The following is an 18133-nucleotide window of genomic DNA, read 5'->3' as shown; positions in this document are numbered from 1 at the left end:
TTCGAACAGGTGAAAGAAAAATAACAAAACGCAACTCATATCATATCTTAAAATATATAATTTCCATTAAAGTTATTATTCATAATTATTTACAGCGGATAATGTGAAGCAGATAACGTAAATCTGATATGACGTATTAAGCTTAAGTATTTTAGACTATTCCTACGTTTTTATTAAAAGTAAACGCTTTAACGTTGATCGTATCATCAAATACTTGTTTAGTACAAAAATTACTGTACCGTAAAAGTAAAATTACCGTTTTTTTAAGTAAGGCAGGTTCACATAGTTGTTCCTGTAATTGATTTGTTGAATGAAAATTGTTGACTTGCACAAACGAAATTTCAATTAAAGACCCAAAATACATGAAATTAAATTTTATTCCCCGTGAAAAATAAAATAATTGTCACAAATTTTTCGTGTCCCATTTTGTAGTAAAATTATTCTGAAGAAACGCTTAAAAAATGCTCTCACGTAAAAAACTAGATTTCGAAAATTTGAAAAATCATCTCGGGCAGTCCCCTCACGTCCTCAAATCCAAAAAATATATACCAAACAATGTCCCTCCATATCACTCAACAAAAATGTTCCTGATGTCACAGCAAATGACTCATCCAGTTAATTAATTAGTTCTTATCACCATTTTGTTCAATCGGCTAAACAAAACAGTTGAACATGACATTAACATTCTCATAATGAGTTAAGAACTAAAATTAAATTCTCTGATAATAAAAGTTAAAATTAAGTATAAATCGAATTTCTTGATTAATTATCTCAGTTGAAGATGTTAAACGCTTTCTGGTACGATTTTATCGTAATGAAAGGTACTGCTGGAATAAAAACTGCCACGTTTTGGCATGTGAGGAGTTGGAATTTCCTCCTGAAGGGGTTTGTACACGAGACCACAATTTTTATTATCAACGAGACCTTGACGAAGAAGGAGAGGTGGTCTGATGACTGGACCACGACCACGTCCTCTTGCTACGAATCGTGCGAATTGAATGACGATGAGAAGAATTGCCAGGGTGATGAAACCGAAGATCAATACTGGCCAGAAGACACCGTCGTACCAGGCATGATTTTCAGCAGACACGTACCATTCACCGTACTCCTCAGAATTGTCGAGATCCTCAAAGGCCTCATTGACGAGCCCATTAATTTGCTGGCCATGATCAAGCTGAAACAGTGGATGAACCAATATTAATATTTTTAAAAATCAATGAGCGAGTGTCCTGATCAATCTATTTGGCATTCGATCGAGTGTCGATTATGAAATCGAGTTGTTCGGTGTTCATTATGCTTGAAAGAACAAGAGGTTTTGTGTTTGTTTTGATTTTCATTTCAATGATTCTCCTTCAAACATAAATACAGCCACAACAATGCTCGCATTCACGAGTAATTAGCGCTGTAGCGCTGAAAATCAGTCTTGTTATGGAATAAAAATATCATAGGAAAATGCAGTTATGATATTATCCTTGTTGTGTGATCATAATTTCTAATGTGGGGAAGGATCCACTGAAGTTGTACCTGATGGTGCACCACTGATGTCGAGTAAACTTAACCCACTTGGAGGTCTTGTATCAAATGAAGATTTTAAATTCACATCAGTATATTTAGTCATTTACTTGAAGATACTGAATGTAAGAGCAGCCAAACATTTCTCTCTGGTTCATTAAGAAGGTATTTTAAAGGATTGTTTATCATCGCGCCTTCTCATAATTTCAAGTCCATTACTAGAATTAAATGCTGACTTGTCGAAAGGATTCGTTTTTTGAAATCACCACTGTTGTTCTCCTTGTATGAATCAGTTTCGACTTTTTCGATCAAATTAACAGTAGCTTTTAATTGCTTATTACAATTGAATGCTAATTTAGGCAGAGATAGATTTATCTGAAGGTTTTCATTCCTTTATAATTAAAATAAAGCCCCCAGGAAAGTAAATGATTCTGGAAAGAATCGTTCTTTACCATATGGAAAAAACGAATGCTGTCAGATAAATTAGAATTAAATTCCCATAAACAATTAAAAGGTGCTTCTCAGTTAATTGAAACAGTGAAACCTACTTCATCAAATAAAAACACCTCTGACTGCAAAAAGGAGTATATAATCCATCATATAATGATCACCATCACACATGGTCATCATGTAATGATTTACATGATGTAATACATGTAATGATTTACATGATGACCATGTGACCATCTCGAGCGAATCAGATGGCTTACTCATTAAAATGCTGATTTTTGAATGTTCTACTTGCCCATCTTTTCATACAATATATCAACATTTTATAACAAACGCGGATAATATTATAATACTGTTTTTTGTGATATTTTTATTATATAACTATTTTTATCGTCTCAATGAACATTCGAATAGAGATCAATTCAAATCTTAACACTTACTGCATTGAGTTTGGCAATATCAGCTTCCAAATCCCCCTTAGACAACTCAGAATTCTTCTCATCATCAGTATCATCGGGTAGCAGATTGTCAATGGGCGTAAGTACAGGTGATATTTTTGGTAATCTCGAGGGTGGACCATCGAAACCATCATCGCATACAGTCTTAGCTAAGTCATTCCATTCGGTAACGCCCTCAGTCTCTGCATACTCCTCATCATTCTTTATGTTGCTGATGTATTTGAGGGTCTCCATTGGTGTCACACCGTGGTTGATCAACCACAGAATAGCATCATTGAATTCATTGTCACAGACCAGTGGATTCATGGAGGCATCAAGGCCAGATAGGTTTGGCATTGCCTTCAACTCCTCTACCGTTATTCTCTCCAGTTGATTGCCTCGAACTGATAGGAATCTGAAAATCAACCAAATCTGTTAAGAATGGGAAGTTGTGTCTGTTAATTAGTCTAAACGCGATATCTTCTTATTAAAGCTGATTGTTTATAAATATTTATGGAGAACAACTTAAAGGTAGGAAACAAAATGGGCAACTGGAACAAGATAGCTTCAATTAAACAACGGTCACGTAGTTGTTTATTCCATAGAAGTAATTGAACTCGAATCTGCCTAAAACTTGGAAATTTATCTTGATAATTCTCTTAAAATGTTCTATTAAATAATTTAATCGGTTTATTGCGCTATTTTTATAGACAATGACACAACTTAGTTGTTATTTCAGTGAGAGCTCTTTGATAGAAATAATAATTTTGCTGTTCAATGGAAATCTGCGGGTATTAATTTTGTCTTTTTTAAATAGAGGGAAAGAAATCATGCGATTTCAGATTTCATTGAAACTTCTAGGAATTTACAGAATTTACAACGGCCGAAGACGACAATTTAAATATTCAGTGCTGAATTACACTGCATTTTCAACGTTCTGAATTCACGTTTGGAAAATCGAGCAATTCACTAAAAACATTCAGAAAAATATGAAATTTTGAGAGATTATAGGTCTTAATGAGTATTAACTCTGTTCATAAGGAGAGTGTGATCATTAGATCATATTTCGAAACAAAGTGATTTGTTTTTTACTGGGTTTTCCCAAAAACTTCCAAAACTAATGGATTGATTCATTTTTTAAAAATATTTGTTTCGATGCAGTCTATGTGGATCAATAAAGAGCGATATATTCATCGTGATGAAGTTTCCAAGATATTTTCAATTTTCCGGTGTTTCTATCAATCGTCTGGTTTCTCATTAATCTTCAGAGAAGACTTACAGAGAAGAATTCACAGAATTAAAAATTACAAGAATTTACAATCATCACTAATTTTCCCAGGCATTCCTGGTTTTCCATTCATGACACAAATTAAATGTTCGATGAAAATGAAATGGGTCATGTAATTTTGGAAAGTGTATCAGAAAATTCAGACTAAAGTTGTTAATATTACGTATGAAAAAGAAAGATAAAATAAAATTAAATCAAACTCGTTGATTTTTCATCCATTTTTTTCACAAGTAGGACTTCAATGACAAAAATCCGATTATTCCAAACCAACCTGATAGACTTGAGTGGTTGTCTGGCCTCGCTCCATATCCTCCGCAGCTGGCACTTGCTAACATCTAACCTGGAGAGTCCTGGTGCCTGCAAAAACGGTGTCACCTGAAGAGTTACCAGAGGATTTCCTGCCAAATTGAGTTTTCCCAAGGTGGTGGCTCCACGGAGCATACTAGCTGGTACAACGCTGATAAGATTGTCAGACAAATCGAGATCCCTCAGTGAACTGAGATCTGCCAGAAGACCTTTTGGTAGCCCAATGAGCTTATTCCTAGCAAGATTCAGCCTCGTTAGAGCTGGCATAGCATCAAACGTTCCAGGTTTCAGGTACTCAAGTCCACAATTGGCCGCCTCCAGTCTGTAAACACTGTACGTATTGTATTCCAAACCATTCACGTTGAAGACTGGGAGTGTCCTGAGACCTGGATTGTCACTCATGAGCAGAGTCTGCAGTCTGGGATTGTTTTTCAAATGATGCTCATTGAGGGAAGTCAGTTTATTTTCACTAATGTCTAAATAATTGAGTTGATCCAGATGTGAGAACGCATGAGGATGAATTCTCTTCATGGAGTTGAATGATACCACCAAGTTATCCAGGGATGGAAGCCCAGCAAGATCATCCTTACCAATCGTCTGAATTTTGTTGCCAGAGGCGTGAAGGGAGGTTAGTTTTGATGCATTGAGTTTGGACAATGTTGTGAAAGCATTCTCTGATATTCTGAGAGTCTGCAGACCCTTGTTCTCGAAGATGTCCTTGGGTAGGTCATCCAACATGTTTCCAGACAGGTCCAGCTCCAAGAGGGAGTCCATGGGATCGAAGATTGCTTTATCAACCTTACCCAGACGATTTTGCTTGAGGTTCAGGTAGACCAAATTTGGCATTTTTTGGAAGGCCGATGGAGGCAGTTCTGGCATTGAATTCCAGGAGAAGTCCAGCTCTGTGACACTATGGGCGTCGAGGAAGTAATCCTTGGTTACTGTCCAATTTCTCCAGAAGGGATGCCCTGAAATAGTGAGGAGGGAGAGCTGGCTGTTGTTTTGAAATGTATCCGGGTGAATGTCAATGATGCCATTGCGACTCAGGTTTACAGCGAAGAGAAATGGAATTCCATCGAAGGCGGTTCTATCGATGTGAGATATACGAGTGTCCACGATTGTTATGGATTCGAGCTGCTGGAGACCTCGGACTCGAAGGGCGTGGGGGCCTAGTTGGATCTCACCTGCGTTTTCTATTCGTAAGTGGGCGATACCAGTGCCAAACACCTGCTTGTCTGCTAGTTTGCTACATCTGGAAATTTAATTTATCTTTTAGATTTTTTTATTGGAGAGGGGGCTTTAGGGACAAGTGAATTTAGAGAAATAATCTGAATCCTGGCTGAGATGTGACACTTTTGGATATTTATAGTTGCTTAAATATGGAAATTAATTGCATGAGATTGAGGTAAAAAAAATGGTATTTAGCTGGTGTTATTTACATTAATTTTCGAGAAATATGTATATTCTTTCAGTCATTTATTTTAGCAAAAAAAGAGAATAGAAGTCATCTGTAAAATTGTGAATCATTTTTTGATAAGAAAAATGAGTTATTAATCATTTCTTTGAAGGGAAAAAAATTAATTTCTATATAAAATAGTAAAGTAAATCTTGATTATCACATATTTTTCATTTTCGTAATTTTTGTACTTTCTGCATTTTTGCACTTCGTAAAAAATCATCCATTGTTTGGAAAACAAGTTCTATTATTTGGTTACACGGATAAAATGCTTTAAAGAATATCAATATAGTTCAAAAATTAATTTAGAGAATTTTCTTCAAGTTTTACTCAGGCAATTAGTTGGAAAATTTAAGAATATCCAACAGCAGTGTCTCGGATCCGTAAAATACTGACCCGAGGATAGAACTATTTAAACAATACATTTACGATCTCAAAGTCAAACGCTCTACTTTAATTTAAAATTAAAATGAGTCCTAAGCTAAAAATACCACTCACTTCACCTTTTCTTTGTTTTTACCGCATTGGAAATTATTTTGCTTTTAAATTACAAAACAATTTGTACTACATAAATTTTTAAAATACTGTCGATTTTGTTCTTTTCCTGGGCTAGGGGGCCTCCTCTATAAAATCATTTGGCATAAGATCTCATAATCACAATTCAATAATCACAGAACGATATTCCCCCCCCCCCCTGCACCGCTCCACCGCATCGCACCTCCTCATTTCCCGATGATCTCATTCTGCAAATCTTGTCTGCGTACTTAAAACCAGAAAAACGCCTATCACAACAGCTCAATCATGCAAATTTATTCACATATGCAATTACCTAGCAGTGGTAGCAGCGGCGTATTGTCCAACACATCGACAGTAATCAGGGCACTGCGTCATAATTTCCTCTTCATCCTCGATATCATCGTCATCGTAGTCATCATCGTCATCATCGTCATCATCATCATCCAGATCTCCCTCATCGTCGTCGTAAGCAACATCGGTTTCGGCCTCGACGAGTTCCTGCATCGCCTTCCCCTCGGCCATACTCGTTGGCTTTGGAGTTGGTAGAGTTGGAGTGCTGGGACGATGCTCTGTCCGGCCTTTCTGAGCAGCTGCGTTCAAGGCCTTGGCCAGCTCACCCTGTAGTTTATCGCTATCTGCTGCCTCCGTCAACGTCTTGATCTCCTGAATCAACATCTCCTTTGGATCGATGACAGGTTTGGTGAGAGCAGCCAACTTATCGTGATTCGGGTCTATTGACAGTTTGTCTGATGATACGGATTTGACAGTCACTTCCGAGTGATTGGCCATCGGTTGTGGAGACACCACGATATCGGGTTTCTCGGTGGTTTCAACTGCCGTTGGGGTGGTCTTCACTTCCGTTGTTGTGGGACTTGATGTCGTTGAAGCGTTAATAAGCCCTGCCAACAGCACCACTGACAACGGCAGCAGCCAGGCTTGCCCACCGCGTCGCTTCATGGTTTTTCCTAAAAAATAGGTAAATATTGATAAATAAATAATAATCGATATTGTTTTTAATTTCCCTGATTCAAGGGAAGACATCAGTTGCGGAGTGTGAAAACGAGGTGAGTTAGCTTATCTCTGAGGCGAGGTTTTTTTAGCGTTATCTTCGAATCGAAGAGAGATAGCGGAATTGTTGCCATGACATTTGTTGTAGCTCTGAAGTCGCTCTATAAAAAAGGTTCTTATGAAAATGTTAGTATCGTCCCTAGATTTTGACATATGCGCCAAAAACTGGGCGATAGTCGGATGTGACTTATCTCGTTTTACCACTTTGCTACTGAAATCATCGGATTGTTCAGCCAAAACTTCTTTCCTCCGATGAGTTTAGTGTCAGAGATAGAGTTTTTATGATTTTCATTGTCTATTTGATGATTTTATAATGAAAATAATAAAATCGATTTTTTGGGAAAGAGAGATTTCGAATGGACTGTAATTATTTAAAAAATAAGTCAAGGTTTCGTGGTTTATTGACGTTTATATGGTCGCTATTTTAATGGTTAAATTATCGAAATTAAATTGTAGATAATATCATGTAGGAGGGGAAGGGGGGGGGCTAAAGCACGAAAGTCGGCGGCAAGGACAACCTGAGAGTACACGGAGAGACAAATCGCAGAAAAATTACTGCGCCAGGTGCTAGAATTCAGGGGCAAAATGTTAGAACACTGGAGTCTGTTTTACTCACACATAAAAATCAATATCATAAATTTTGTAATATATTTTGCAATTGATGATATGTGACTTCGTAAACTTTACGAAACAGCACTATAAAATTTGAAGGTCCATTAGTTTTTATGTGACCAGTTTATTTTATTGTGCCTTCCTTCATTGTTCGCTAACTCATTGCGATTGGTTGACGATGAGCGCCGAGTAGATCTGATTGCAACCGACGTTGGACTCCGTCATAGGACCTTCTGCTTCAACCATTCAACGTCCATCTCATCATCGCCCATTGGACTTTGAATTTTTACGAGGCCGATATAGAAGTTTTCCTGAGGCGATAAGGGAATTTTACTAGGTAGAACAGTAATTTTTCTCAGGCTTGCAGTTTGCGCGGAAATTTTAGAACAGCACAGTAATTTTCATGGGAATCATACTATGAAAATTCACAGATTCCCACTTTCATCAAACATTTCCTCAATGTTTCCTTTTAAAAAGCTTGAATAATGAGGAGAAATCGATAATAACACATTAATCACATATAATACCACAAGTGCTTCAAAATTATCGAATATTTCCCGATAGATTCGTTGCAAACAAATGAAGGAGTCAAGTTTTTCAGGCTAAAAAATCACGAGTGCGAAGCACGAGTGATTTTTCCTGAAAAACTTGACGACTTCATTTGTATGCAGGGAACCTAGAGGGAAATATTCTATAATTTTGAAGCTCGAGTGGTATTCAGGGGATTATTTTTCCTATCCAAATTTCGGCCAAGAGAATTGTGCCATGACATGAAAAGAGGTTTATTTGGTTAAGTGTCGTTTGTTTACCAAAATATTCAAAAAATTATCGCATGTAATACCACAAGAGCTCCGAAATTATCGGATATTTCCCGATAGGTTCGTTGCAAACAAATGAACGTGTCAAGTTTTCCAGTTTAAAAATCACGAGCGCGAAGCGCGAGTGATTTTTCTGGAAAACTTGACGAGCTTATTTGTTTGCAGGGAACCTTGAGGGAAATATCAGATAATTTCGAAGTTCGAGTGGTATTCGGGGGATTATTTTTTGCATCCAAATCTTGGCCGATAGAATTGCACCATGAGACATAATTTTCAACGAATTGCCATTTAATCTGTCAGATACAATTGAGGGTTACTTCAACATTTGTTTTTTTTTTATATATATCAACATGCAAAATTTCCAGTGAAATTTCCAAGAATATCCGCTGAAATACCGTGTTGACTATACAAAATAACGTCGAATGGTGCAATCCTATTGGCCAAGATTTGGGTGGGAAAAATAATCGCTGATATTCGAGGTAGGCTATACAAAATATCAACAAATGGTGCAATTCTATTGGCTGAAATTTGGGTGGGAAAAATAATCATTTTTAATCAAAATTTGTGGAAAAAAATCCTACCGCGAAAGCGTCGGTGGTCACTACACAGGAAGAAAAAAATTTATGAATTTCGATTGTTATCGATTTTGCCTGAATTTTCGATGAGGGTACAATGCCCGTGATGGCTTTGATAGCTGCATTCCTTCTACATCAAGACATGTCTCTTTCCATATGCAGAAAGGAATCCTGAAATTCTCTATTGTTGACTCCATTTCTTTCGTAATTATCTAATCTCCTAAAATGTTTCTAAATGACCGGTTTCTCCTCATTAACTCCGGGCGAATTCCGACCGAACGTGACTAATATTGAGAGAACAATAATAACAACAGAATAACAAATGTGTCAGTGATTCGAATTTTGATGACATGTGATCCTCTGATGGATGAAATTAATTTAAAATTGTGAGTCAATTTTAATATTGGTTCAAGTGTGACGCGATCATTGAAATGTAAGAATAAATGACGGAGTGGAAATAATTCCGAAGAAAAAACACTAAATGTCAAGGAAGTATTATCAGTGGTTTATGACACTTATTGTACTTATGACGTGTCCACGTGACAGAAAGTTTAAAGTCTCACTTATTCCGCCTTTTTCATACATTTACGCGCTAAGCAGGTGTTTACTATCAAGCGGATTCCTGGGGATAATCGATTATTCCATAGTTATAATCGATGTTTTGAGGATACATAATCGATTAGTAGAAACATGTCGCAAGTGGTATATAAAATGTGACACGGGTCCCTAATAGAACATGGTGGGGTCATGGAGGTAATCGATCATTTGGTCATAATCGATCGATCGATTTGATGATCGATAATCGATTGGTGGAAACATGCCGCGAGTACTATATAAAATGCGACCGGGGTCACTAATCGAACATGCCGAATTCATGAAAATAACTTCATAGTAGTAATCGATCTTTTGATTGTCGATAATCGATTAGTAAACATGTGAGGCATTTTTCATGAATAAAAGTACTATATGCAAAAGCGACACGAGTTACTAATCGAAAACGACGAATTCATGAAGATAATCGATTACTTCATAGTAATAATCGATAATTTGATTATCGATAATCGATTAGTAAACGCATGAGCCGTTTTCATGAATAAAAGTACTATATGCAAAAGCGACACGAGTTACTAATCGAAAACGACGAATTCATGAAGATAATCGATTACTTCATAGTAATAATCGATCATTTGATTGTCGATAATCGATTAGTAAACACATGAGGCATTTTTCATGGGTGAACTACTGTATACAAAAGTGACACGAGTTACGAATCGAACATGAGGGATTCATGAAGACCCCGGATCCCACATTCAGTATCACCATTTTAAAAATTCCTAGTATATATATATATATATATATACTCGAGTTTTATGGTTTACCATTAATGTTCGGAGAAGAATGGAATTGACATTTATGGTTATTGCTTATTTTTTTCAGCTTTCAAATCGTTTCACACATCGACGTGTTAAACCCTTCCCAACGTGGGAAATTTACACTGGTCTTTTTTTCGGGATTCATAATTGGCGATCCACATCACTGATCCTTGAAATACTATTAATTTGAATAAATTGAGCAACTTATTTATTATTGCTCTGTTTACATAGAAATTATGTCATTTCAAACACTCATCGCATATGAGGACTTTCTTTCAGGACGAAGGTGATTGCAAGTCACAGATTCCACTGCTAGAACCTCTCGTATATCTACGGTAAAAATGGGCCCGATGCGCGCCACAAATTACTCTAAATCCGCATCAAATGTTACCACATATTCGTCATAAAAATAGGGGCCGGATGCGTCTATCCATTTACCCCATATTTCTATGAGAAATTACCTCAAATTTACGGCAGTTTTCACTTAAATTCGCGACACATTATCACATATAAAAAACGGAGATTTATATACCACTCCACATCTTTTGACGTTACAGGAACTCGTTGAATGTGATTATGGATTAGGTAAGAAGGGCACCAGAATTAATCTCGATATAATTTCTTCCAAAATTTTACTGAAATCATCGACGGCAAAATATAACACGACTTTAACGTAAAATGTACCGCAGTGCGTGTGAATAAATCGGTAAAGAGCTCAAAATTTCCGTTTCTCATGAAAAATTACCGACGATAATTCTATTAAATTACTCATGAATTAATCACATCAGTAATTAACTTGAATTTCCTTCCAACAGGGGCCCAATGTGGCTATCCATATCCCCCATATTCCCAGCAGAAATTACCTTAAATTCACACTAGATTTGACTTTAATTCACGACAAATTATCACATACAAAAAACCGAAGATTTACATAGCATTTCCCATCTTTTAACGTCACAGAAAATCGTTGAATATGATTTTAGATTAGGTCAGAAGAGAATCAGAATTAATCTCGATATAATTTCCCGAAAATTATACTGAAAAAATCGATAGTAAAATCGACCACGACTTAAACGTAAAATTAACCGCAGCGCGTGTGAATAAATCACTAAAAATTCTGAAATTTCCATTTCTCATGGCAGACAGAATCGACGGTCCAAAGGTCAGGTACCTGATTTTCCTGAAGGTAAGAACACGCAATGCACCGATTCGCTCAACACATCCCGGACTTTGGCTTCTCGTATTTGAAGAAATCAGCATGGAAATAAAAGATAAAACAAAAAAAAGCCTGAAACGCTGCTGAAAAAACGAAAAGAGAGTTATTATCGATGAACACCTGCTCGCTCCTTGACGTTGGGATTGAAAACCAGGTAAAATGGACGATTGAAAGCCGAGAGGCAACACTGCGGCGGGAACAAAGAGTCGAGAGCACTCTCTGGGGTCTTCCTCCTCCTCCTCTTCTTCTTCTTCTTCTTCTTCTTCTTTTCTTCATTCGTTCACCGCCTTTCTGTCTCCCCCCTTTCCCTCTCACTCCACCGGCCCTGTCTACCTTTCTCGTTGGCATCCACAGCTGGTCAATGCTTTCGGGGTTACATCGTGATCTCCCCGGGGCCTTTTACCTCTCCGCGACCACCTTGGAGAACATCCTATCGGTAGTTTTGGTTGAAGGAAACGTTACAGTTTGACTAGGTCTTCCAACTATTGTAATTCGATGCGGACGAGAAACCCAACATTATTTTTTTTTCGTCATTCTTTGCTACGGAATTTTCCGTGAACGGAACAATTTTGAGAGACGAAACTCCCTATTATTATAATTTTTAAGGGTTTTAGTTGGAGATTTTTTCGAGATTATTTTTTCAAGGAAATAAGAGGATTAAGAACTTGAAGAGGAGGAAGATCTTTGCAGATCGTTTGAGGGGCCCCTTTGGGTCCGCTATGAAGACTTCATTCTTTTTTCAAATTGACGTTTTGTAATACGGGGGATAGTTAATAAACATTTAAGTGAATTAACTTTTTTCGAGATTATCTTTTCAAGGAAATGAGAAGATTATGAACTTTGAGAGGAGGAAGATGTGCAGAACGTTTTTGGGCCCCTTCGGGTCCGCTATGAAGACTTCATTCTTTCTTCAATTTGACGTTTTGCAACACAGGTGAATAGTTAATAAATATTTGAGCATATAAATTGTTGTGGAGATTCTTGGTTTATTATGTGAAAAATTTGAAGTCATAGGGCTGAAATTTACAGTTGGTGATACGCGGTTTAAGAGGAAATTGTTTAAGAGGATACGTTTAAGAGGAAATTGTTTATTTTGTAACATTTTTCACTTGTCATCAATTCCTGTCACGAACTGTGATTGACGGGTTGACTAGAGATTATTATTCTCTGGCGTAGAAACCGTTAAATTTTCCATATCTGGAAATCACGGCCGTTGATGTTCGGATAAGGGAATAAACTGATAAATAGAATTGAAGAAGAATGCGATCGATTTGAAATCGGTAGGTGCCTTTACACGTCTTCGAACGTTACACGTCATCTTTTATATGATAATATTGTGGGAAAAGCGATGTGAGACCTTCTGCCAACATAATTTTCATAAAATAATTACGAATTGATTCAGCGCAATTTTGGTCAGATCTACGATATTGCGAGGGTTATTTTCGTGGGGGAATGGCCGACTGAATGCGCAAGAAATATTTATTCCTATTATTTTTATTCCTGAAAAGGAAGTGCGTTTAACCACAAAAATAATCTGCAGAATGAAATCGCTAGAATTCTGATAAACCCTTCGTAATAAATTATGGACGCAAAAGCCTATCGTAGGATTATCACTTAAAAAAATGCGTACTCATAATTGTTGAAAATCTTAAATTATTAATTAATGGCATTATTCTGAAAAAAAACTATTGAGATGTCTGAAAAAGGTCAAACCCTCGTTCTCTGATTTTTCAATTAATTTTTAGATATCTCGATGTGACTTAAGTAGGACCAAATTCGATATTATCCTGCGTGGAAAGAAATTATTAGTAAAAATTACATAACTGTTCACGTAATTCGTAAGTGAGTGTTATTTCCCGGTAGTTTTTGTAGGAATGGAAGAGAATAATTCTGAATCTGTCCGTTAATTTTTTGGTCCAGAAAAATTTTTTGTGGTAAAATGGAACTGAAAGTTACAGAATTATTGCGGCGGTAAATTAAAAAATTCTTGGACGCTGAGCGCTCTTCACGGACCCGATGGGTAATTTTTACGTTCCGTGATACGTAATTTTCACGAACGGACGGGGTATCCCTTCCTCGTGACTCATCGAGCATCTTCGGGGCGTCTAGGTAGAGGGGGGAAAACTCATTGTTGGCTTTGTTGGAGGGAAATTATGTTGTATGGTGTGACAACGAATTGTTGGAGCTATTAGAACACAAATGGATTTTCAGACGTACTTATGTTTTTTTATATATGCTACTTTTTGTCCAATTATTCATTTTCGTCCAATAAAAAAAACATTGTTAATGCCCCCCCCCCCCCCCCGGGGGGGTCAGCGGACGAATGAGTCATTTTTACGGAGGTCTACACGACGAGAAATATTCCGTCAAAATTACGGAACTCGCAGTTCGCTCACCGATTACGGAATTGACTAGCGAATTTTACGCACTAGTATCGAAATTTTTCACAGTTGATTCAGCGAAAAATTACTGAACTTTCCGGAAAAATTCCGTAACAATGCTGTAAAATTTCGGAGAACGGTTTTTGGCTTCAAAATTACAGAAAAAATACGTAATTTTTCTTGAATATTTCTCTCGGTCTACGTAAAATTCTCGTAACGGAAACGTAACATTTCCGTTCTGTCTCATAATTGTCATTGCGTTTGACTTCGCTTCCCCATTATGTCTGGAAACGTCTTTTTTACGTATCTTTTTTGGTTCTTTTTCTTTCGTATTCCTCTCCGTGTAGACGACGGACGGTGACGCAGAGGATTAATACAACAAACAGAATGTGAATTGTGTAGATTTTACACTATAAATATCTCCGGCGAAGTTACAAACTGATTAGCAACCTCATTCAGGAGAGAATTGAAAACAAATTAGCATGAGTTTTTAGGGAAAATGGCGCCAGAAAGTCTAGTTGTGTATTAAATAGTGGCAAGGACTTAGAAATCGTCTGACAAAATTGGAAAAATACAATTACTTTCGTGAAGAGTTAAGTTAATTTTATTGGATATTGCAAAATCCCGGAGATCAATAAAAATAAAGTCAATTGTCTCACGAAATTCCCGGGTCTGCGCTTCAATTTTAGTCCTATTTTAGTTGAAATTAAAGAAAATAAGAAGAATACAAAAAAAAAATTCTTAAACACATCAAATTTTTCCGTTTCATAACATTATCTATCGTTTCCAGGGAATATTAGAAAATCGTAACAATCGTAACAAAAATTTTCCGAAGTTTACATGCGCAGATAAAATTTGAAGAACGAGAAATTGTAGACCAATAAAAAAAAGAAGCATAAAACAGTTGGAGCAAATGCTTGAGATATTTATTCTCCAAGATATTGCCGAGAGAACCTCAAACAACTGCACCATTTGTTTGTACTTCACTGCACGTAAGAGTTCCTTTGAAAATTTTTCCAACGTCTGAATTAACAAGCAGTTGATATTTTTAGCAGAATCTCAAGAGTATGACTAGTAAAATTATTTCGCCATCCTCATACCTAGAAAAGTTCGTGCGTAACAAATTGTGAGAAGAAATATATTTTCTCCTTTCCCTTTGTAACAATAAAAATGATGATTATCTAAAAGATCGCTTGTTCACAATTATGTGTCACTGTCCAATGAATTTGGAAATTTCCATTGAAAAACAATTTCAATCGTCACCTTAAAGTCGTTTTACCCCTTTACTAAATTGGAAAATGATCAAAAATTACACAAAATATTTAGAAAAAACGATTACATTAAGAATCGTAATTTTTCTTCCTAATTAGTTATCGTTTCTATCGAAGAAAAATGTTAAAAACCGAAATTTAAGACAAGGTCTTATTGTAAAATCAACATTTCCGTTGTAATCAAACATCAAAATCTCAATTTTTTACCATTAAACATAAAAAACTGAAGAAATTCTTTGACACTTCCTAGAAAATAATCCACTGATTGGAAAACAAGTTTGATTACTTGTTTATAAAAAGCTCGTTTTCCAAAAAATATAAATAAATTCCGGAATTTAATTTATATAATTCTGACTATTTATGAATTTTTCCAAATTCTACTGATGCAATTAGTAGTAAAACTCTGCAACTCAAAATATTCAAAGGCATCACACCCGGTCGGTAACATACCGGCCCGAGGCTATAGCTACCTTAACTTCACAATTGAATGCAATATCCGAATCTCATTGGAGCTTATGACGACTCGTTAGAAAAGCACTTCCAGACTCCTAGACTAACTTCATACCCATAAACACTCGAGACCGCATTAAAATTCTTAAAAAACCACATCAACAACAACACGGCTCTTCTTCTATCCTATAATTTATGATTAATGTTTACTCACGTATTTCCTATCCGCGATTGTTATAAATATAACCATGCGATTTTCAGTGATTTGACGAAACGCGTTAAATTGAATGAACCAAGTGCAAACTAGTAAAATGGACACAACGCGTTCCTCCATATCCCCCTTTTATCGCAAAAGATAGCGATATCAAGGAGACGTTAAGCCTTATCATTTATTTGTACGCGTACCTGGCTCGAGTACATACCACAGCTCTAGCGTATATTTGTTCTTTTTTTTTATTTATTTAGGCTTGCTGTAACCTATAGGTTTATAAAGCTACAAACATGTATGTACAGATATATTTAGGGTTAAAAAACTGTTTCTCTTCATAACATATTCACGAGTTAATCAGTTACACATTTATATTAAACTTTTTAAGAAATTTATCGATTATTTTCTTCATCCCAATTTTAACCAATCAAATGGTCGAATTTCCCGTCACGTGGTACAAATAAAACGATTTTACTTCGGATATTTTTCGAATATTTCCCTGTTTATTGCTAAACAATGAAAATATCCGATAAACAATTTGTACGCGTTTCAAACTCCAAAACTGTCATTAGAAAAAATCAAGTTCAAAGACTTTACCTCGACATGAGCAGATTTGGAGGAGAATCCTTGGAGATTATTGATCAAAAAATTAAAAATAATGTTCCTAATAATACAGTGAAGACAAAAGCCACAATTTGGAAACAATTCTCTGCATTTTGTGCAGACAGAAAATATACGCTGGAAGCCACAACTACCAGTGAAAACCCATACCATATGACGTGAGATGCCACACATTTAATTGCTTGAAATTGGAATGAAGTAAATAATCCAGCCAAATACTCCTCGACCTTCAAAATTAATCGGATATTTCCCTCCACTTTCCCTGCGTAGCACCGATCGGCATAAGTTTCGCAGAAAAACCCTCGTGCTTCGCCCTCGGGACTTTTTAACCAGCAAAGCTTATCCTTCTCGATGCTACGCAACGAAACTCTCGGGAAATATCCGATAATTTTGAAGGTCTTGGGGTGTTACTAGTGATTACTATACATTCTTTATCCAGATCTTGCAAAAATGATTGACTTTGTGTGGAGAATATTTTTGACATTGGAATCTAATCAAGCGACCCATTGTAAACGTCTCCGGAAACTGCGAAAACACTTGAGCCATTTATGATCGAAACAGCCCAACACGTGGACAACACACAAGACAAAAGGGCTTTATCTTTGGGTCGAACTTCTCACCCTGGACGAGTCGAGGGCGGCGGCACTCTCGAACGGTCTCTCGAGGAAAGCACACGGGACTTCAACCCAGTAGTCTTTAAACAAGTCTTTTCCTAAAAATTGCATATGAATTAAATCGGAATAAAGATTGTGACATTTAATTAAATAGTGAACGTTATTTATTCCCTATATTTGGTACACAAAAAACTGCTATGTTAGCAAAAACGTCCCAAAATTGTCTCCCTTCTATTTTATTATGTGATTTTTTACGCTTTCTTTTTACTACAGTAAATTTTAATTTTCTACCTTTTATAAAATCTTTTCCAAACTTTTCTCTAAATAAACCAAATAAGTACCAGAACAGCAATAAAGTGTTCAAACACTCAATTAGTTTTTCTACTTATTACCACAGCAAAATTAAATTCTTCACCTCATACAAAATACTATTTCCTCAATTTTCTATAGCTGATTTTAGAAAATCGCTCAACTAAAAAATATATTCGCGTTTATTCAATGGCGATGTTGCCATGCTACACAGTAATACTGTTGAAAGTATTTGTCTTCATCGATACTAAACTGACCTCTGTCTGTGTTTATACGGCGAGCTAAAATGAAATTACGATGTTGATCCGTAAAAAAAACAATCGCATTTTCCCAACTTGAAACTGTAACACATGTTAATTTTACAATTTTACATATGAAATTTTTAAATAAATGACGTACGATTTTGTAGTGCCATGTCTCATAGCAATTTTTACTGGGGTAGTGTTTTATAAACTAATAAAAATTTGTTTCCATGTACGGTAGAGAGTGTCCGAGCGACAGAAGGCTATGGATCATGGAATTTCTGGTTTATTTGTTCTGTCTTCCCTCTACTGCAGCTGAAAGGATGAGATGGGGAGGGGGGGGGGGGGGAGATATTTTTTTTATTCGACGATTCCTACATCAAGGCATTCCCTGACATTTTCCACACTCC

The 18133-nt window shown here is 36.4% G+C and overlaps 1 protein-coding gene across 2 annotated transcripts in view; it reads right to left on the bottom strand.

Moving 5' to 3' along the window:
* Positions 1 to 40: 40 nt before the first annotated feature.
* The window catches only part of LOC135173181 (insulin-like growth factor-binding protein complex acid labile subunit), a 31337-nt gene continuing 13244 nt past the window's right edge, over positions 41 to 18133 (bottom strand). The window contains exons 1-5 of one of the 2 annotated variants that reach the window (XM_064139905.1): positions 15944 to 16061; positions 6279 to 6930; positions 3959 to 5245; positions 2403 to 2814; positions 41 to 1174 (exon numbers count right to left, since the gene is read on the bottom strand). In XM_064139905.1, the coding sequence (XP_063995975.1) occupies positions 785 to 1174; positions 2403 to 2814; positions 3959 to 5245; positions 6279 to 6922 (2733 nt within the window). In that variant the 5' untranslated portion in view covers positions 6923 to 6930; positions 15944 to 16061 and the 3' untranslated portion in view covers positions 41 to 784. Of the gene's footprint in view, positions 1175 to 2402; positions 2815 to 3958; positions 5246 to 6278; positions 6931 to 15943; positions 16062 to 18133 lie in introns of those variants that run through there. The other variant, XM_064139904.1, reaches the window with a different exon arrangement.

Source organism: Diachasmimorpha longicaudata, chromosome 2, assembly GCF_034640455.1.
Source record: "Diachasmimorpha longicaudata isolate KC_UGA_2023 chromosome 2, iyDiaLong2, whole genome shotgun sequence".
Lineage (NCBI taxonomy): Eukaryota > Metazoa > Arthropoda > Insecta > Hymenoptera > Braconidae > Diachasmimorpha > Diachasmimorpha longicaudata.
The sequence above is the reverse complement of the archived record's forward strand: the minus strand, read 5'-3'. Positions and strand labels throughout refer to the sequence as shown.